The 22,518-nt window shown below is 41.2% G+C and overlaps 1 protein-coding gene across 7 annotated transcripts in view; it reads left to right on the forward strand.

Moving 5' to 3' along the window:
- Window positions 1-22,518, forward strand: part of SCAI (suppressor of cancer cell invasion) — a 51,109-nt gene that overhangs the window by 1,963 nt on the left and 26,628 nt on the right. For 3 of the 7 annotated variants that reach the window (XM_075054668.1, XM_075054664.1, XM_075054665.1), the window contains exon 3: window positions 14,143-14,274. In XM_075054668.1, coding sequence (XP_074910769.1) covers window positions 14,168-14,274 — 107 coding nt within the window. In that variant the 5' untranslated portion in view covers window positions 14,143-14,167. Of the gene's footprint in view, window positions 1-11,587; window positions 11,847-12,353; window positions 12,456-13,078; window positions 13,131-14,142; window positions 14,275-19,177; window positions 19,264-22,518 lie in introns of those variants that run through there. The other 4 variants (XM_075054667.1, XM_075054669.1, XM_075054670.1 and 1 more) reach the window with 4 other exon arrangements.

Genomic DNA, 22,518 nt, shown 5'->3' on the forward strand with positions numbered 1-22,518 from the left:
AGAACTGCAGTGTTGGTAGCAGCCTTCGGAAATCGTAGAAGATCATCCTGGTATGGATCTTGCTGTGGAAGTTTGCAGATGTGGTCGCTGCTCCGTGCATCTCCTTACCTTGTATGAACCCTGTTGCGTACCAGGTGTAACTTCCCTTCCTCAGACTGTTGAGGGAGCGATTAAGAAGCATGACACCTGACTGTAGGTCACGTTCGTAGAAAAAAAGATGTTTCATTTTCTAATCAGATAAGTCACTCTCTTTTAAGATGTTTTGATAAACTAGATCACAATTTATGTTAAATGAAAGAAACAATGAGTCACTTAACTGGAAGCAAAGAGCATAACTCTCCAATCATTCTGGGCTGCCAAAATAATACAGATAGCATACACAAATGTCATAGCCAGGTTCTTTGCTACAGAAAATGTTAAAACCATTCACAGCAACTATATGGAGAGAAGAAATATTTTGCTGTGCTACAAAGGAGATTGTGATCATTGTCTTATCTTGAAATACAGGTACAATACAGCCTCAAAATTCAATTGGCAATCCAAGTCCCTTACAAACATTGGAAGATTTTATCACAAAAATGACTAGTTGGGCTAAGCTCTATATGTAAGAATGATACAGACAGCAGCACTGTGTTTTTTGTTCAACATGCTCAGCTGAGAAACTAGATCTACAAGTGATAAAACGCTGGAAGTGCTTAGCAGTGGCAGGAATACGTACCTTGCCTGTATTGTTTCTCGGTTTTGTGTTACTGTTTTATTTGATGGAGGGAAGTAATAAAAATGGAGAATAACAATTCAAAATGTTGAGAAACTTATAACTTGAGTCAGTTCTGCACTGAAATTAAATTGTGTTGTCCAGAATGTTGCACTGAAGGCACAGATCCATGAAGGTGGGAGGACGGGGGCTGTAGCTCTCCCTCCTCTGCTGCCAGCGCCGCTCCTGTCACATGATGTGACTGCACAGTCCTCTGCTCACACTGCAGCTGCGCTCGCCCTGGCGTGTGCCAGTCAGATTTCGCCTCTTTTTGCATCACTTTTATTCTGGTTTAGGTCTGTTGCCTTTAAATGGAGTTGTTGATAAACTGCCGTGGTATAAATGGATAATGGGAATTCATTTCATCATCTGGACATGTTACTTTGTTGGCTTATCTTTTATTCTGCATGGTGTGCTTTGGGCAGGGAAGGAAGAGTTCTGGTGTGAAAGTCTATTCTGAGGTGATGTTACGGCCTAAATAGCTAAAATTTAACTGTGTTTTAAACACCTCCCCCTCCCCCCAACCCCACAAAGCACGATACAGCTGAGTCTTATCACAGAAATCTGTGTGTTAATGTCTTTTTTCGCAGAACTTTTTGTAGGTTTTTTTTTTTTCCACAGAAATGTTCAGTTGGAGCAGTCTTTGTAGAAGCAAAACCAGGACCTGTACATGCAAGTTTTGTAATAATTTTATTCGATATTCTTGCACAAGAACATTCTGCAGGCTTGGCTTTTGTAGCCAAGTTGCTCTCTTTCAGCACATAAGCTCTGTTCTGGATATGTAGTTTTTAAACAGGCTAGAAACAAAGGTATAGAATGGGGTATGTGTTGCAGCAGAAGGAAACAGTTTAAAGGAGTGGACCAAATTGCGTGTGGGAGCTTCATGGAGGGTCAAATAGAGGTCTGTTTCTATAAAGTATGTAAGTTAGTTGCCAACACAAATATTACCTAGCAGTTTACATGTGCTGAGAGAATGCAGTACAGCCCTGCAACAGGAATAGAATAGAATAACCATCAATCTGGTTCCCTGAGGATGTCAGTCAAGAAAGGAAGTGTGTGATGCCAAAAAGCCTGGATGGAACAGCAGGTTTAGAGGACTCGTTGTTTGAAGTATTTTTAATTATTGCTATTATTATAATGGAACGCAGACTAGAAGCTGAATTTTTTAAATATAATTGAAGCAGAAGTCAGCAGAGGGATTTCTCTGCTGTGTGGCAGAGGAACGGTCTGGGAGCAGTTCCCACTCAGGAGGGTGAATTCCCGGAGTGGTGACACTCTGCGTGCAGTTCCCAAGCTTGCTGGCAGCTTACCGCCGAACATCAGTTTGGAGGGAAGAAGTGAACTGAATGGATCAAAAAGCTTTCCCTAGCTTCTACTGCATTCTCTTTTGTCAGAGTAAGGTTCCAGTTGGAAAGCAGCCATTGACACCTTGGCTGAGACTGCTAATATCTAAGATGCAGAGTGTGATGATAACTGCCCTTCAGATCGGACGCTGGCCTGAACTGCCATTTGGGCCACGTAGTAAATTTCACTTGCTAGAAAGAAGTCTCTCCATCCCATTAACATCAAGCTGTATTGTATAGCAACTGTTCAGTTTTCAATTAATGAGTGTACATCAAAGAGTTAAAATATCAGTCGTTTTCTGAGTAAAGAAAGGAAAAAAAAACCCAACCTATCTTGTAGCTCAGATGCTTTTCAGGAACTTGGCCGCTCTAGATGTGAGAGGCATGTGCTTTTCCGCCCTGCTTTAGGTGATGGCTTAGTTCAAGGGGGCCCAGATTTGGCTCAGTCAACAGTTGTGTTGGCGTCTTGCCATCAAATGTGCATAAAATGGAGCTGACTGCAATTCCCTCCTCAGTCTAACATGGAGGGGCAGCCCAGAGAGACCTGAGGCCCCGGTATGCCTTGCTGTAGGTTGACTTGGCTATGAGAGTTATACTGGGATGTGCGTTCCCTGCAGCGTAAGCTGTTGTATTGTGACTTCATCGTTGCTTTCGAGTCCCTGGGTTGCATTTTGGTGTCTTGTCATAACTAATGCATTTCAACCCTTGTTGTGCTTGTGCTTCCAAAATCTTTCTCCCTTCCCACAGTGGCTTATGTGCTTTTCCAGATGTATGAGGTTCATATCGCATTTGCAGACTCTTTCTATGATTTTGTGGCTTATGTGCATTGCCACAAAATCAAGATAAAACACAACTGGCATTTTAGCTGCTCCAAGAACATTGTGTGTAAATAAACCACTAAATAGTTTAGCTTGTGAAATGTAAATACACACAGCTCAGCCCGCTGCAGCTGATGGTGTTTTTCTATCTCCCTTCTTCCCCTCCCACCCCTGCCAAGAGTAGGCTAGCCTGATGTTCTTTTTTCTATTGCTCTTTCATACAATGCAGATGACTACCGAGTACCATGTAGGTGGTATGCAGGCACCACTACAGCTTCATGATTTGAATTTGGATGAGAGGAAGCACTTGCATCCTCTTCCACATTGCTTCTGAACCATCTTCTGGGGATTCCTGGAGTCCGATGACCCAGAAACTCTGCCTTGGTCTGACTTTGAGCTTGAGCTCATTTTTAGTAGCAATCTAGTTAAGTCAGTAGAAGAGCAGAGGCCCAACTGTGATGACATTTTTAGCCTTTGCCCTTTGTTCATCCTATACACAAAAGGTCATGAACTGCAGTGAAAGAGGGATCACAGAGGGCGGAGAATGGACAAAGGTGGAACAAATTGCCAGTTGCAGAAACATAAAGAAGAGAAGCAAAAGTTTTGTGTTATGAAGGTAATTGAAAAAGGCCACGTGCATCCCATGGTGGTATCATAGTCTCTTGTATTTAAACTGCATCTGCCCATAGTGAATTTAGAAGAGTCTGCTGGTAAGGTGTGGCTTAGATGATCTCAATGTAGAAGGCAGGAAGGGGCAACACTCTTGTTTCCATGGTATGATGTTAATGAGCAGCTCCGTGTTGTTCTGGGAGAAAAGATGCCAAAGCTGCAGTTCTGGATACAGACAGATGTGTTTTAAGTAATAAAAGGATTTTTAAAGATGTGTAAAACAAATGAAAAGCCTGATTATATAGACTAAGTACTTATTTGAACCTAAAATAATAGGATTGGCACTGCATGCTGGATATACAAACTCATTTGACTCAGAATGGAGTCGAATTTGTGGTGTTGGCTGTTTCCCTACAGGAAGTCTTGAGACTGTTCCCATTGCAGTGTCAAAGGTAATGCAGAGGTGGCAGCTCATGTTAACTCTGAGGTCTTAATATGAGACTGTTTGCAAATCTGGTCTTCTGGTATGCTGAAGAATGAAGTAGACATTCGTGTGAAAGTATTAAACTTTCAGTTTGCAGTAATAAAATAAAATTCTTGCATAACTCTGTGTACCTGCTGTCTGTCACTTCCACTTGATACAGCAGTGTGCATCTGGAAAATTGTGCGTGCGTGTTCTTATCTTGTTTTCTTATGTATCCCCTTACCGCTCGTTTCCCCTTTTTAGGAAACAAAGTTTATGCAATTGCACAGTCAGGCTTCCTCTTTTTTCTTCTTCTCCAAGCAGCTTTTAAATCACTTGTCCAATGTAACCGGTGTTGCTGTAGGGAGAAAGGTCCTGAAGATTATCTAGCAAGTTATTTTCACAAAACTCGGAAGTTGAAGAAGAGTGACGTGTTTAGTGCATCTGTTAAAGGGAAGGACAGACAGAAGAGAGTTGTTACCTTTTGTAGGAGGCATCTGGCCAGACACTCGGCATGCATGGAGCCCCAGGACAGTTGAAGCATTTCCCTTTGCTGGGTGGGAGAGCTGGGGTGGTTGTGATGGGTAGGGCCACATACAGGTTGATGTGGGACCAGGCTTCTGCTTGCTGTGAAAGAGAGGATGACTGTTCATGCACAAGTGTGTGGGCTAGTGTCACAGGCTCGGTTGGGTTTGTATGTTTTTAAAAATGTCTTCCCTCTTGCTTAATCTTTAGAGATGCTACTGCTTCTGCAATTTAGCTGTAGAAATGGTATATTTTAGTAGGAAAAATATTTTCTTGGAGAATTCCCAATAGGAGTAGAACTAATTGCATTTGCAGGTGATTTTCAGTCAGCCACACTGTAATTTGTTTACAAAATATAAGTTTTTCACCCTCCTATTTCAGGCTGCATTTCTCCTTAGGGCCCTTTTGAAATAAGCAAATGCCCAGGCAGAGTGAACACGATTTGACCAGCGTTATCAGCTAAATAAAATAGCTACTTGTTTCTCTTTCTTAAGTTATGTTTTAAGTTGCTTTTTATTGTGGTGTTCAAACAAAAAATGCCTCCAAAGCCTGGGCTCTGCCCAAGTCTCTTTCATTGTGTCTTCTGTGTGCATGTTTATACAGCAGCGAGCATAGCTGGTACAGAAACACTCTGGTTGTTCTTTAAGCTAGACCTGGGTATTGCTGTCCTTCTGGACTACAAACCCTACCAGGAGTCCTGGTGTGGTCTCAGCCAGCTCGCAGATGCCTCCTGCAGCGTCCAAGTGAGCTACTGTAAAAGGAGCTTTGTCCATCTGGAAGAGCTGCAGCCACTGCAGTGCAGACGTGCCCTGAGGTGAACAGTGGTTGGGGATGAGAAATGTCTGTGTTTAGTTCCAAGTTTTACTAAAAACCTTGGAATAATAAAGAAATCCTTTTTTTCCCTCCATATATTTCATAAAGAAATGGTCTGATGTATAACTGCTCCTTGCCATTCCCTCTGAAGTACTGACTCCAGCAGTCTGCGAAGCTTTCGGTGGGTGCACACCCTTGTGTATCGGAGGGGGTTGTTGTTTCTTTCAGTGTGTCTTGAGTGGAACTTAGTGGTGTCTCAGGAACTTCAGGACAGTGGCTCTCAATGCAGAATTAGGTATTCTGGTGAGAGGAATGAATTTGGGTTCTAATTAATTTTGTGTTGTCTGAGGCTCTGTCAGGACTAGCACTCTGAGCAGATTACATGGAAACGCACAGATGGTTTTCCCAAAACGTGCAATATAGCTTTGAAAGAAGACATGAGAGGCAAGTATGCCAGTCTGTAGAAGAAAAGGAGAGGCAAGTAGAGAGCAAAGGTAGACATCTTGCTTGACAGAGGTAAGATCGGATGTTTCTTGGTAGAGATTTGAGATATGATGGTTCCAGGCTTTGGGTATGAATGATCAAGAGCTTAGTTTTATCTGTGTGATTAATTTGCGGATAAGAAATAGATACCAACTGTGCATCTGGTTTTTGCCACGTCCCCTTTTGGCAGTGATGTTGTGGGAGATATGTCAGGATGGAAAGTGAAAAGAGAGCTGGTCTCTCTGGCTCAGGGTTTGAGACCTTTAAAATCCTGATAGATTGGAATGTATTTTCCACCATTGGTTTCTGTGGAGAGCCGTTCTAATAACGTCTTAGTTTGGGGAAATTCCTGTGTCAACTAGGTGTAAAAAGTGTGTTTGCTTTTGCTTTTGCTTTTTGGTTACCACTTGCATCTCTAAGTAAGGAGTGGGAAGCATTTGAAAAACAGAGTTTATATTTCTGTGCTGTGATTTCCTGATTAAAATGGTAAAACTATCCATGAAGCTGTGAATCGGGATGCAGGCATCACTTACCCTTACCATTAGTTCACTTGTCTAAGCACATACTTCCTACTCAACTCCAGCATTATAATATTAATCAGAGCTTCAACTGTAAACCCCAAGCCAATTGTATTTGATGCAAGCAATGACACCAGATCAGCAAGAGTTTGGGACTTGTAGCTGGTATGGCAGTTTACTGTTCTGTATTACATCTGTCACAGAGAGTTCTGATTCTCAGGCTAACAGTTAATCAGTATAGTCAACCCACCTTAGTCTACTGCTTGGTTTGCATTTTGCTGTCTTCAGGTGGGTGGGTGAAAAAAACAAAAGCATTTCTTCCAAAGAAAGAGAACGCTCTTCCTCTCCCTCCTATCCCTATCCCCAACATTAACCATCCTGGATTGTCCTGTTAGATTTGTGTCTGCTGTCCTGTTCAGAAGGTTGTGTATGGGTTATTTAAGGGACAGAGCTGAAGGCTTGGTAATCAAAACAGCTGGAGCCTGAAATAAAATACAGATTCTCATTCTAATTTTAGCCAAGAAGCTTCACTGGGTCACATTGATCAGTTCTCTGCATTGTAATACATTTGTTCCTGTGCATAGTGTGAATATTTAACATCCAAACTTTATCTTTGGAAGGCTGGAACGCCATGGAGATCAGTATTTGTAAGGTACATGAAGTCACCTGTTAAATGACACAACAAGTGACGTGTTCTGATTTTTGTAAGAGTTGCTTCTGAAAGATGTGCTCATGCTTATACTTACAAAATCATACAATTTTTTCTGCAAGTGATAGTTTGAAGTATAAATGTCTAAAAATTTAAGACTAAATTCTTGTGGTTTTGAAGAAAGACAGGTTGTATATCATGTATGTGAAGTATCTGTACTCCATACTGCTTGTGTTCTGTAGTTTGGACTCTAATTTCCTTGGTAAAATACTAGACAGAACAAATGTGCTGCTAAAGTCTTTGTAAGGAGATTGCCTGTAGTAGTACAAGATGAGAGTTTGAAGTCTAATGCTGATGCTCTAGTGAGAAGAGAGTTATTCTTTCAATTGATCATTTAGGTGAAGTAGATAAAACACTGCTAATAGGTACTCACAGCTTTTATCCTCTAAATACTCATGTGATGAGGCTGTCCAGGTTGACTGGAAGGCAGGAGACACTCAAGATTCCACAACTGAGCAGAAGCCATGGCTCAAAAAAAAGGCAGATCGGTTGTACAAGTGCTCTGTCAGGAGGTCAAGGTGCCACATCCAGCCAACGCTGCTATGCAGCTCTAGGAAACTGCCCCGATTCTGCCTGTCCTTACTCAACAGGGTTTATACACTCCTAACTTCACCTGCACAGTATGCCATACAGTTACAGTAACACTAAATTTTCTGTGGAGTGAGGTTTTATTTGCTTGTAAGTGTCAGGTGTGAAGTTATGACCACCCTCTTCTACCAGGCAGCTGAATGGCGGGTCATAGTGATCCTGGCTAAGTAATAAATCTGGCTAAGTAAATGTGTATGTAATACAGTTATTTAACACATCTATGCTTGACTTTCATTGTCAGCTTGATTTCCTTGAACCAGAGTATTCTTTCACTATTCACAAAGCATGCCTTGCTTTACAGGCCTGAGTCCCAATATAGGGCTGGTAAGGAGCGCATACTGTTGACTTCAGCACTCTTTTTTCCTTCCAGCTGAGCCTGGAAAACCTTAGCCAAAAGACGGCAAACCACAGGGAAGTGGAAACGTTTGTGATGTAAGTGGCACATAACTTTAAAAATACTGGCTAGCATCATGAAACTTTCATCCGTTTCCCATACCCTGCCTCCTGCTGCCTTTCAGCTCCAACTGCTTTGCATAGTCTTGCCATCCTCTGGGATGCCTGTAAGCTCTTCTACCCTGGGTGCTGCAATGGGATGAATTTGTAAAATCTATGAATGTATTGTACTAAGCAAACCTGGAGTTGTGCATTCTGAGAGTGCGTTGGAAAGAACCTGGCATGCGAAGTGCAATGCTTGGCTAGCACAGTTTTTCTGCCTTGTATGGCCTGCGGAGTTGGCAAAATCTTTAAGAGAATAATAAGTTCTGCTGGAAGTCACCATTTTCTGACTTATTTTAACAGTCTTTTAAACCGATGTTTCAGTGTCTCCTTTTGCAGACTCTGGAGATCATTTTTTTAACATATACTACTTAAGAAAAAAGAAGAAACATTTTCATGCAAAACAGCCCAACAGTTTATTTTGCATGAAAGAAAGCAAAAAGCATCAAACACAAGAACAAAAAATTAAGTAGGCGCTATTTCTGGTGTAGCTGGGCTGTCAAAACTGGGAGAACTGTCTGTTTGCAGAAGAGGAACCCAGATCTGTGGGGTTACTTCTAGTATCAAAGAGAAGAAGTCCCTACTGGTTGCATTTTATTTATGTTTTTCATTTGGAGCTTAGAAGTCCCTGAGGAAAGGGCGATATGAGTAGCTATATTCCTCCCTTTGCTGTGCCCACTTGCTGTTTCTAATAATAATTCTTTCTCCTGTCTGTAATGCTGCTGCATTACAACACACTCTTTAGTGCAGGGAAGACCTCCTCCTTTCCTGAGCTGCTTGTGATAGTAGTTCTTTCTTTGTACAGCATCAAATACCACCCCCTTCAGAGCATGATAAGCCAAAACCAGTGCATGAGATAACTAATTTCATTTTCCTTCTCTGTCACCTGGAAAAGCCAGCTTTACCTATCATTTAACAGCTCCTGTTGTCCTCTTTCTTTCCATCTTCCCTTCCCATCTTTCCTTCACATTCAGGCATGTGCTGTGGCTGAGTGAAACCAGGGTTTAAACTGCAGCAGCGCCTGTCTCATGTCTGTAACCAAAATGCTTATTTGAATTTGAGATCTGTAGAAGAATTACCTTCTGGCAGCTTTTCTAAAGATATCTCACAGAGGGAAATTGTCATGCTTATTACTACTCCACTTAAATCTTCAGTGCTTTTATTTCTTTCTTGGTTGAACCCCTTATTTCTTTTCCTGATTATTTTTTCCTAGAAGGAACACTCTGTTTGCCCATGATGTGATTCAGTCTTAATATTTTTATAATGTATTTTCTGTATGGTGTTATTTTATAATAATCATGAAGATGAGTTTGACATGTAGCGAGTAAGAAATTCAGTCAAATTCTGAGCAGAACTCATACTTACTTTTAAAATATAACCGTTAAGGATTTTCAGTAGGACTTTCCACTATACCATGTACATGAGTAAATACACTGGATAGTTTAGAAGTACTCCTGTTTTCTGAGTGTAATATGTGGCAGAGCCAGAACATGCCTTTAATTATCCTGCAAGAGAGTGAAACTTGATCTCATCCATTGTCACTGTCCAAAGCTGATTATTTTGAGCATACTCGTTCTGTCATCCCAGAGGTGTTATGTCTGTTGCATCTATTCTGTTCCACAGGCAATTGTGCTTGCATCTTCAGGTCATTAGGAACAGAGATAGTTTCATAATTGTGTGGGTAATTAAGGTTTCATTTCATTCTACTTTTAACTGTGATTTAGCTGTTTTATTATAAAATAACCCAGAAATGAGGGCACATTGAGGCTTCTGTGTTTAATTTATTAAGTACTAATGGAATAGCTTTTCATAAGCACCCAGAATCCTTTCTGTTCATTCTGATGTCTTAGATCAAGTGTCTTCTGGTCACCTCCCCCCCTCTAAAAGCATCAGTAGAAAATGAGATTAATTTTTGCATCTGTCTTACTGTTTAGGTGCTTAAGGTTGAGTGGGAGCAATACCATCAAAATGTTTGACAAACAATGAATTTAGGCTAAGCATGTCTGCAAAGCTGGTAGGTATAATTTTTACAGACCATTATACAGGGCAGAGTTTTTCGAGTTTCTCGAGTTTTCTTCTGTTCAAAGCCCTTTTTAGAATAAGTATTAAATGTGTAATTCAAAGCATGCTGATGAAAGTATGCATTGAGTGTTTTATTCCAGGTCTAACGTGCAAGTCTTTCTTTTATATCATATGAAATACATATGGGAATCCAGATTAGAACCAGGTAGAAGGCATATTTGGAATGCTGAATGGTAGGAGTGTTTTCATGGCAGCAACTATCGTAATGAATTTTTTTTAGTTTACTGCTGCTAGCTGTATTTCAGTCTTTTTTGTATCAACATTCTATTGCTGAGTATTGGTTTTAATGGAAATTAAAATCATGAACAAACTTAGAAATTTTAGCAGAAGGTCTGTGAAAATGTTGCCATCTCACACACACATGCACACACACACACAAAAGTTTGAGCTGCAGTACCTTAATGATATGAGTACATCTCTTTGTTTTAAACCACTGTTTTGGTCACGTTCAGTAATAGTGGTTTACAGTGATAACCTTCCCTGGAACACCGAGAGCCTCCCATCTGTTTCAATAATATAAAATGTAGGGGTAATAATATGCAGTGGAACTGTTACAGTTTTCAGCAAAATCTAGTGTTTATTGTCTTTGCTAAGTTCATGTGACATACAGTTCAATCAGATGTCTTTTATTGTTGTAGTAAGACACTGCCTGGCAGGCAGGCAGGCCCTCTATACATAAAACCCAAAGATGCTTCTTGCAAATGAACCTGAACTTTTTGTAAGATACTCATTCTAGAGGGTACAGGGGTTTCTTGTCTTCCCCCTGAACTAACCATCTATCTCTGTATTCTAGTGAATTTTTTTGTTCTCCCATCCCTTCCTTTCATATTTGTGTTTCTGGTGCTTCACTTTGGTGGTGTGGGTTTGTTTGGTTTTTTTTAGTTCTCTGTGTTTTGTGCTTGTGGCAACTTCACATTAAAGTGGAACTTGATCAGGCTTTTATTGATATTTTGATCTCTAAAGCAATACAAGCTAAAGTCTTGATGTATGTATACACCTGTTGGTATATGTGATTTTTAAGATTTCAACTTAGTTGTAGAGTGAAGATGTAATTTTGCGGGTACTGTAGTTTCATGTCTTCTGTGTGGAACAGTCTGTTTTACTAGTAAGGATTCTTTTCTGGACATAAGTTTGAGTGACTGAGACTTAACTTTATTTCGTCTCTTTCAAAAAGTGAATTCCTGACTATTCTAGTAAGTGTGCTCTTTTTGCTTGCTTCTTCATGTAAGTCTCTGCCTCTTACTCCTCACCCTGCGTATATAATACCACATTCTAGCCTAAAGTCAGGCTACTGGTTGCATTAATACCATCTGTGTGGCTTGATTACAGCAATCACTTTTTCATTTCTGAACCTGTGAATAAAGGAAAAACTGAATGTCCTAGTGGAGCGTCTCCAGGGTATACTAATTTTTCAGGTCTCCATGCAATGTCAGAATGTGCTTAAATGTGGTTTGTTTCCTAGGTTCCTTCATCAGCAGTCTCTGATAAGAAGACAGGTTGTTCCCTCTGCTTTCGGCAGTTTCTTTCCATGAGCAGAAAAGGTGCTTTTGCCCTCTGCATCAGTAATAGGTCCAGACCCACATGCCGACAGCCATATCAGAAGGCTGACCATCCCGAGTGTTCTCCAATGTTTTATTTTCAGTTTGGTAATCTCTCTCTTTTTTTTTTTTTAATTTTTTTTTTCTTTCTCTCAGTTCTTCTCATTTTCCACAAACTAGTATTGTGCTAAATATTTAGGAACTGGCTGGGCTTGGAGTAGGCTTTCAAAATATACCTTCATTGTCTATAACCTGAAAGAGATTTTTTTTCTCCTTTCTCTGCAACAAGTATTCTTCCTGCCTTCTGATACCTTTCAGATTGGCAGGCAGTGAATTTTCTAGCATATCTTTTATTGATTGCATAAATGACCCTCTTTGCAGTGGGTCTAGTGGACTCCCCCAACATGAAAACTGCAGTTGGTTTTACTTGCCTATGCCAGGGCTAACCCAGATTCAGTTGGCCAATGTTAGCAGTGGTTGGGGTAGTTGGATAGTATAACTTAAGGGTAGCATAAAATAAAATTGACTTTACCATTAAATTAATGATATACAGACTGTATGAAACATACTTTGCAATTTAAGCAAGCTCCTCAATTTTTGAAAATGTATCTGAAGCTGCTCTAGAGTGCCTGGTCTACCACAGTGGAGTGCTGCAGAATCCAAGGGCCTCGCTGGAGGAATTAGGGCACCCTTGCTGCGGAGCGCACAGAACCTGGGGTATTGTCTCTCTTCCTGAAATTCCTGAATCACCTCCTGGCTACTTCTGACATCTGTTTTTTAGCCCTCACTGCTCACTTCGATTTCATATGTTGGTGCTTTAAGTACTCAGTGTTGTTTGTTTCGTGCTGTGTGAACGTAAATGTTTAGAGATTTCAAACACAGGCTGGTGCTTCTCAATATTCATGTCCTGCTTGCTAGGCTCATACCAACAGCTTTTGACATCTGGTTGGTATGTTTTGAACTCTCTTACACTGTCTGGCACCCATACTGCAGCTACTTGACAATATGTAGCTACTTCCTACCTTTTTCTGGAACTCTTCCAACAAGCTGTTTGTGCAGTGCACTCAATGTCCTTGCACTAGTGCTCTAGTGCACTGTCACATGGGTGTGTAAAAGACAAGTGAATGTGTGCTGCATCTTGTCTAAACTGGGAAATCATGAAACTGCTTGGTTGGCAGGATGTGCTCGCTAACTTATTCCCAAAAGCTGGTGGGGAACTGCTGATTTTCATCTGTGTTTGGTAGGCATGAAGCGTTTGTTCAGGGAAGTATTTCTAAAGTCTGGTTATTGTGAAAGTTTTTCATGACAATTGGTGAAAGATGCTTCTGGGTACTTTCCAGTGACTGTAAGGAGTTAGCTTTGCCGTTTCCTGGCTTGAACTGGGACTTGTAGGTAATTATTTGTGTGAATAGCATCCAAACAGAGCTTCTGCACAAATGGAAACTTATTGCTTAACAAAAGTGCTTACCAGAACTGGTAGAGACGTTGCTGAAAGTAAAAGCTCTGCATTTGCCCAGTTAGAGCTGTGTTTATCTTGCACAAAAATTCTTAAGAGAGCACAGAAGAGCTAAAGACCTGGCAGCCATTTTCAGAGGAGCATGTTCTGTTGCGGCTGCTGAGAAATCTGGCGCTCACCTTTAGATGATCAAAAAGATAATTTTATATCTATGTATGTTTCAAGTAAGATTTTTAAAAGCCACTCTGCCTTTATAGGCTTTCATATTCCCTACTTACTCAGTACTAGGATTATCTACATTATATCTTAGTTTTTTGTTCAGGTGATTACCGTACAATATGACATTTTGCTCATATCAACAGTAAAAATAGATCTGCAGGTATAATTGTGGGCAGTGCAAGCCATGGAATTAAACAGTCATGAAGAAGTAGAGAGGAAGCTGGATATTTTTTAGCATTCTGTCTAAAATTGCTATGTTTTAGCAGTAGGAACTAGTGAGCTACTGTTTTCAGCAGTTAAAGAAGAAAATTAAATGTAAACAGAACTGAGGCTAGTCTCTAAATATGGCTGCAGGATAAACACCTCTGCAGAAAGGCAAATTTAGAGAGGATTTCTTTGTCCAAGTATGAAATCCAACTACTGTTTGTGTTGCATTCCTCTTGTTGGCAGTCTTGTGTTTGTGAATACAGTCCTCAGAGTTATTTTATTTTATGACTCTTGTACCGCTTTTTATTTTTAATTTTGCTCTCTTAACTAGTGCATTGTGCAATAATTAGTCCCATGCTTTGATTCTCAGCTGTTATTTTTAATGACTCCTGAGAACAGTAACCTGTGGGAAAATTGCATGCTCTTTGTTACCATCTCCATGGAACTGTACATGCAGTTAATCTGGATGAGTTCATAGTAGTCCTCAATTTTTGAGTAATACAGCTATTTTCTTCTTCACAGGACTGAGTTTGCCCTAAAAGAAATCATGTCATCAGGAGGAGCTGAAGATGATATTCCTCAAGCAGAGAGGAAAACAGTGACAGACTTTTGCTACTTATTGGATAAATCTAAGCAGCTATTCAATGGCTTAAGGTTAGTGCCCTTTTGACAGTATTTCTTCGGAAGAAGCATTGGAACATACACTTTAGTACGTGAGTGATGCTGAAGTCAGTTGTACAACTGACATTTCTAACTCAAACCCAGTAAGTCTGTTTAGGAGAGAACCATGTGTACCTATGTATGGGTAGTTTTGTCATTTATGTAAGACTGTCTGTAGGAGTAGAGGTTCACGCACTTTTTCTGAGACAGTAGGGAAGGAAATGGAGAAAGGTGAACCGAATGTCTTGGTCATGTCAGTTAACAGAAAACTAGAAGTTGGAAATTCCGTGAAATTGATAGAATTCGTACTGAAGTGTTGTGTATGAAGTACACAATTAAGGACTAGGTTTGGCTTTGTGCAGTCAACAGCATGCAAGTCCAAAACCCCACACTCCATACCAAAAAAAAAAACAAAACAAAAAACCAAAAAGGTGAGAAGGATTGGCCTCGGTGGGAGGGAATATTTTTTGAGAATAAATTTAGGAAGTGATGAACAGGAACATCCAAACCATAGCCTGTATGTGTCTGGTGAAACAAATGCTTAATCTGAACTGAGGAAAAAGGTAAAATCTGCATTTATCTACAAAACATCTGCAGTAACATCTAGAAAGTCTAGCTGTTTTGTCAGCATCAATAAGAAGGGGTATAAGAATAAGGGGAGTTCAAGGCAAATGGTTCACCTTTGGACAGTGATATAGGCATCCTGTTTATGCCAATATATGCTGAGCTAAAGATTATGTATTCAAGAGCTGTTTTATTTCTAAGCTTTGCTGTAGAGTCTCTTAAGCAACACGGTTTTTAGCTCAAATCTTGTTGGCAGTTCAGTCTCTTACTGGTCTCTGAGTAATACAGTATGTTTGGGCCCATATAGCTTGCTGTTATTCAAACACAGATGGTTAGAAAAGATGTTTTTAATTCCACACACCCCCCTCCCGCTATTGATAATCCTTTCATGTGCTTTAGAAGTTGATTACCAAATCCAAAACAAACAGTTTGTGCTCCAAAACCTGAATGGTAGATGGGCAGTAGAGGCAAGGAGTTCTTGGTGATTGCATTTGACACTCCATGAAACAGAGTCTAAAGCAAAAGTACTGAGATCTTGAGGCCAGGATTTCCAGGACCATATATGTCATTACATTGGCTTTCTGATATAGCTTGCTTGGAATTTTGGCCAGAGTCACCGAAGAGTACATGTCTGGATGCATGATGCTCAAGTTCAGATCACAGAGATGGCAGAGTATCTACAGCCATTCTGTGTCTTCCTTTGGGCATGGAGGGGGCTAGTACTTGTATCAGATTTCCAGATAAGAGATGTAGTTCCCGTGTATGTCCACAGTACTTTGCCAAAAAGAAACCTTCTTATCCAGCTGGATGGAAAGAAAATGGAAAATACCTTTGGATGAAGTTGGGGCAATAAAAATAGAGAGATGGGCCTCAGCAGCCAGCTCTGCTGTGTGAAAATAAGAACATACCAGAACGGGAGGCTGCCTCTGTCCTTACTGTAACTTGACACAACTAACGTGGCTGCTTCTTACACTGAACTTGACCACCATTTCACCTGTAAGACCTGTGATTCCTATGGGTATAATGACTGGATAAAGCAGCATTATAATTTTCAGGTATCTCCTCTGTTAGTGCTTGTTCTCTTCTGGGTAGTTCACCTGGAAATGACTTGGCAAGTATCCTAATTCTTAGTCCAGTTTCTTGCATTTCCCTCTAGCATAATAAATGCATTTGATGCATGCCTGCCACCTTCTCTTTTGAAGATGATGACAGCCTTTGCTGCTATGTTTTATGGCATTCTCTTGTCCCTACCATGTTTCATGGAAAAGAAGTGATGGGGGAGGGAGAGGAGGGCAATGATTTTCTTCCTGAAACCTCCTCTGGGCACTTCAGCTACAGGGAGCTGAGCCTATAGCTGTGTTGGCAGCTGCCTAGCTGTTGCTGCTGCCAAAAATGCAACGGCTCAGCCTGACACGTCTTTGTTTCAGTAGCATTTCCTTCCTCTCTTCCCAATACAGATGCCAAATACAGCATTTGAGGAAAACATATGATGATCTGCCAAGGTTGCTGCTCCAAAGTATACTTCATGCTTGCACTACCAGTGATACCATCCTTTTGTGGCCATGCCTGCTAGAATAACTTAGAGGGGAAGTTGTCTTTCTAATGTCTGTACTCCCTTTTTGAACACCCTGAGCTGTAAGTTAGAAACAGCTGTTAATGAAGGATGTTCTAATTGCTCTCTTCTCTCCTTTCTCCATTCCCACTTGTTTTTTCTTGGAAAAAAAGCTGGAAAGAGGGAGCATGTTAGGAAGCAGTTTTTCATGGTGTACTGTCACCAGTTACTGTTTTCTTTTTAATGTTAAAAAGTGCTTAAATATGTTCAGTATCACATAGAAGCTTGAAACTTTAAGAAATGAAAAGACTTTCCACATATACCATACTTGCCTAGACTATAAGGTCTTGTGGCTCATTGTGCAGGCTGCAAGAATTGCGACTGCTGTCCTTTCATGGAAAGAGGTGATGGTGTTTAACCATTTATTTTGTGGACTTCTAGTAGGATGCAAGTCGAACCTCTTAGTTTTGTTCCATGATGCTGCTGCTGATTTAGAAACACCAGGACCCTGTTAGCTTCAGGTAATGCTGCAGGCTTGTCATGGTTTAACCCCTGCCAACAACTAAGCACCACACAGCCGCTCTATCCCTCCCCGCCTTAGCTAGATAGGGGAGAGGAAATACAACAAAAGGCTCGTGGGTTGAGATAAGGATAGGGAGAGATCACTTAACTGATTACCATCACAGGCAAAACAGACTCAACCTGGGGAAAATTAACTTAATTTATTGCCAATAAAGCCAAATCTTAAAACACCTTCCCCACACCCCTCCCTTCTTCCCAGGCACAGTTTCACTCCTGAATACTCTACCTACCCCCCCAGCAGCGCAGGGGGACAGGGAATGGGGGTTATGATCAGTTCGTCACACATTGTCTCTGCTGCTCCTTCCTCCTCAGGGGCAGGACTCCTCAGTCTTTCCCTGGTCCAGCATGGGGTCCCTCCCACGAGAGACAGTTCTCCATGAACTTCTCCAATGCAGGTTCCTTCCATGGGCTGCAGTCCTTCAGGCACAGACTGCTCCAGCGTGGGTCCCTGCGGGGTCACAAGTCCTGCCAGCAAACCTGCTCCAGCGTGGGCTCCTCTCTCCAGGAGGCCACAGGTCCTGCCAGGAGCCTGCTCCAGTGCGGGCTTCCCACGGGGTCACAGCCTCCTTTGGGCATTCCCCTGCTCCAGTATGGGGTCCTCCACAGGCTGCAGGTGGGTATCTGCTCCACCGTGGACCTCCATGGGCTGCAGGGGGACAGCCTGCCTCACCACGGTCTTCACCATGGGCTGCAGGGGAATCTCTGTTCCAGCACCTGGAACACCTCCTCCCCCTTCTTCACTGACCTGGGGGTCTGCAGTGTCTTACATGTTTTCACTCCTCTCTCTAGCTGTAGTTTCTGTGCCGCAGCAACTTTTTTTCCCCCTTCTTAAATATGTTACCACAGAGGTGCTACTGCTGTCGCTGATCGGCTTGGCCTTGGCCAGCAGCGGGTCCATCTTGGCCCCCCCTACCGAAACCTTGCCATGCAAGCCCAATACAAGGCTGTACCCTGTCTGGTGCTGGGATGGGACTGGCTTCTCATACCAATTGCATCAGTGAGGCAAGTTACTGTGAGTGCTACTCGTGTGCTTACTATCTTTGTGGGATATTAGAGGCAATGGGGAAGCTACACCACAATGCCATTGTCCCACTGCTGCTTAGGTTCTGGGAATAGTAGCCTGTAATTACTGCAAGCCTATGAACATAACAGGAAATTGTCTTTCTTATCACCTGTCAAAACTGTGAATGTATTTAAAGCTCTGAATGTTAAACTTACAGTTATTGTAACCTTTCTTTTTGAAGTGTACTGCTGAGTCTCTAGGACTTTCTCAACATCTTTATGTCTCTGGAAGTTGTCCCTGTGTGACAACTTCCATGTGGTGCTGGCCAGACAAACCTCAGCACCTTTAATTGGTTTTCAGCCAGTATTATCTGGCTTCTGCCAACAGCATGGCTGAAATGAACTACTGGCAGAAAATTAATTATGAGTACATAAGTAGTGCTGGTCTTTGTTGAGACTATACAGCAAGAATTGGATAAAATTCTGGACTGTTTGTGGAATTCATCCACCAGCCACTCTAATGTGGCAAGGGAACCAGTCTTCTGTGCCCAGTGAGATAAACCCATTGTTTTAGAACATCTGAGTTTGTGTCTTCGTGTCCAGTTTGGGCTGTTTTAAAAGCCAAGAAACTGGAAAGAGTTTCCACTTGTTGTTGGAGGCTATTGTAATGAGGTGTGTAACTGTCTTCCTTGTCTGGATAGAACTGTCCTAAATCAAAGCATCTCCATTCCCTCCTCTGCATCTGAATTCCTTCTTGTTGCCATTTCCTCCCTCCTGTAAAGCTGATGATCATCAGTAACAGCATGAGTGAGTACCCCTACTCCTGCCTGTTCTGTACCCAGGATCCTCAGCCAGGCACACCCTGGAGGAAACTGAGGCTGTTGCCTTTTTCTCCCCATATTGCTGTAGTATCCTTCTGCAGATCTAGAAGTAGCAAAATGTCTTGCTATAATGTAGGTCTTTTGCTCTGAAGTTGGGTGTGTAATTGCTTCTGGATCATATATTCCCTGTTTCCTTCAGTGGGAGGAGCTGTATTAATAATCCACTCTGCAATCAACCCAGTCTTTAGTATTCTTTTGGGCTATTTCTCTCCAAATAATGCAGATCCTTTGGTCCAATTAAAAAAACTGCACTAAATGTCCTCTTTTGCTTATGCATCCATTTTCTCGCAGTGAAATTTCTTGACAGTGGGAGCAACATGCATATGACGTTCAGAACACAAAACAGTAAATGGATGGCAGCAATGGCAGCTCTTGTCTGCAAAAATCTGTGGTGAAACCACGGTAATGTATTGTCATAAATGAAGTTTTATTACAGCCATGTCAGAATACTATCAAAAGAACGAGTGCTACTGTCTGTTTCCATGGAGATCTTTCCTGTTCCCTGGGGAGCCAAGGAATCGCATGGTATTGTGCAGCTATGCCAACTGCAATTAGGCAAGCATGCTGCTTGAGAAATATACATGTGGACAACAACGGCCAAACACGTGTACGCTGCGCTAACAGAGGCTTTTTAAAATGCCACTAATTTTCATATATTCAAAACTAATGCAGTGCAGTGAGTTGAACTAGGTTTTATAAGAATGCTTAGGCTTGTACAGAATCGAGGGGGTGACAGAGGTAAGCACAGGAAGATGACAGGTGAAGTATAAAGAGCGTATTGGCTCTGATGAGGGATATATGCATAAACATGATCAGCAAATAGTTACCTGCTTATTTCTTAATTTGTGCACATACCTACTTCTTGGTGTTTGAGAGAAGGGTGTGTTTTCTTGTTTCCTTATGTTAAGACCTTTGCTCAAATGTCCTGAGCAACTTGGCCTAGAAAGCCTGATTTACTACTGGTAAGGTTATTTGAGTCAACTTGCTAATTCAGTCATTCTTTAAGTTAGTGCCAGGAAACTTTGATATTTTTTTTCTTTTTTTTTTTTTAATCATCAATTTTAGTGTTGTTTTGTATTCACTTTTTTTTTTTAGCATTGAAATGTGTGGATGTGCTAATTAAATTTAACACTACCTTTTGCTATATCAAAGCCTGCAATATCTTAGGCATGTATTTGGACAGTTTCCTAACTTATTTTGTTTAGCTAAAATGTTTACATCTATTACAACAATAGAAAGTGGTGAATCATTTGTTGCATTAAATGTTTTAAATTTGCATGTGTTTATATCAAGCTATATTCGGATGAAGATGTTGGTGCCTTGAAGCACATGTTTATACTTCTGTTAACCCCTGGCTGCACCACAGTACGTTCCAAGACGTTGAGCAGCCAATTACAAGTTTGAGGGGATATTTTTTCCTTTTTTTTTTTTTTTTGGGGGGGTGGGGGTGGGTGGGTAAAATCCTGCCCAGATTCCTTGGCATATTCACAGAATAGCAGCAGCAAGTACTGGAATGGTTTTCCAGGCTGGTAAGAGTCATAGCTGATAACGGATTCATTTTACATGTAGTAACTCAGCTAGGTCCCTTCAGGCTGTGTGGGAAGTACAGTTGGCTGATGAGCAAAGGAATATTAACTTCCTTTTCTACCTAGGGTGCTGTTAAAGCAATTACAGTTAGCAGAAATGCGCCAGTATGCTGCTCTGGAAATTGTAGTATACTGCTTTGCTTGTCTTACTCCTCCAGAGGACATGGCATGGTTTCCAAAAGGTGCTGTTTCCCTTAGTCTCGACCTCCCAGACTTGGAAGTAGAATATGCTGCTTTTCTGTGCCTGTCTCCTGAAGACTGAGGTGTTGGATGGTATGTTAACCAGCACAGTGATTTGAGAGAACATTCCCTGAAGAAATCATTCTTGAATCATATGAAAGCTTATGCTGTCTTGAAAAAGCTGTTCCACTTCCACTTGCAGAATTCTATACCTCCTATGAATTGGCTTCAGTGTGGATTTGTAGGCAATGTGCTCAGTGAGACTGAGGGTTTTGGTCTTCTCTGTTGCATTTCTTCCAAGATTCAAGTAACTCCCAGATGACGGCCTTCTGTTAGGATTGAGAGCACAAATGTTTAAAGCTAAAATCCTTAGGACTACATCATAGTTGTGGGGTGGAGGTGGAGGGAAATATATCACAGCGTGGAAGTCGAGTGGAGGAATGAAAGCAGAACTGAACTGGGTTGACTAACTCGCATGTAGCACTGGAGACTGATACGAAAAAACCAGAAGGTCTCAGGTTCTGACATATTACTAACTATGAGTTAGAGGGTGACAAATGTTGTGGTGATGATGTAACGTGACCCAGTGAATGTTAGCTGTGAGCATCCATAAGCTTGCTTGACCTGGCGACATTTGGACAGCTGGTTTATGTATGATGTTATAGGGTCTGTTTCTGAAACACAGTGAACAGCCTTATCCAATTTAGAAAGACTATTTCCTTAATGAGTAGCAAGAAATATTATCAGTCTAAATGAGCTAATTTCCATTAGATTATTCTGCTTGCTCTTGGGTAGGTTGTTTTTTTTTTTTTTTTACTATGATATTTTAAGAGTCCAATTTAGCTTTCTGTGCATATAACCATAAAATGACTTCTCTTTTAGCAAGACAGTTCAGATGTTTTCAATCACCTGTTGAAAAATGCATGTAGGAACATGGTCATTTCCTATTTGGAGTGATTATTTGTAGGTCTGTTCTTCTGATGCTGTTGAGAACGTGTTGATATTACGGGGGTTAGAGAGCATGGATTCCTTTTTGCCCTTTAGACTGTATTTGTCCATAAATACCAATGGTTTTGAACATATCCAATCTGACTCATGTTAACACGCTCATGGAGAGCACTGCTTCCACCTGCTGCCATTCTGCCTGTTGGAGTAGCCATTCCAGAATCCCAGGCACATCTGGAGAGAACAGGATCACGTGTACAGTGTGTCATATGTTCATAATAGATACTGTATAAATACACTGTAAATATACCATATGTTTCATAACTAACTTAAAAGTGAATGTCTACCTGTATAACTGGTGGAAGCTGTTGGACAGGACCCATCTTGTTGAATCTTTTGGGAAGGGAGAGTCAGCCTTTCGTAAGGGGTCTGTGCAGGGGGACTGTCAGTAAGCAGCTGGACAATCACTCTCGGGTAGGACATTAAGGATTGTGGATATTGACAGGCAATAAACACTAGAATAATTCTGCTGTTCTTTGAATAAGTGATTGAATTACTCTTATTGCATTGAAGGCCTAGTTACTGTCTTAGTAGGAAAAGTTTTACATCAAAACTTACAGTTAAGCTGCACACCTTCAGTTTGATGTTATAGTGTTGTCCTTTTTTGTATGGAACCTGCAGAGCTCAGGCAGTTTGAGACACTGGCTTTCTGTGTCCCCAAACAGTGATTAAATGTAGGCAATCACTTGCAAGATTTGCAAAATGCACGGGACCTTTATTAACACTGATAACTTCAATCGTTTTGTATTTTAAAAGTGACTAGAGAATTTGTCTGAAAGTAGGAAGCAATAATTAGGAGACAGCACTGGAGAATTTCTTCCTCCCCCCAATACCTGCTTCTTTCTCATATATACGCATATGCAGTCTTTTCTTGTACATATGTTAA

Source organism: Buteo buteo, chromosome 23 (assembly GCF_964188355.1).
Source record: "Buteo buteo chromosome 23, bButBut1.hap1.1, whole genome shotgun sequence".
NCBI lineage: Eukaryota > Metazoa > Chordata > Aves > Accipitriformes > Accipitridae > Buteo > Buteo buteo.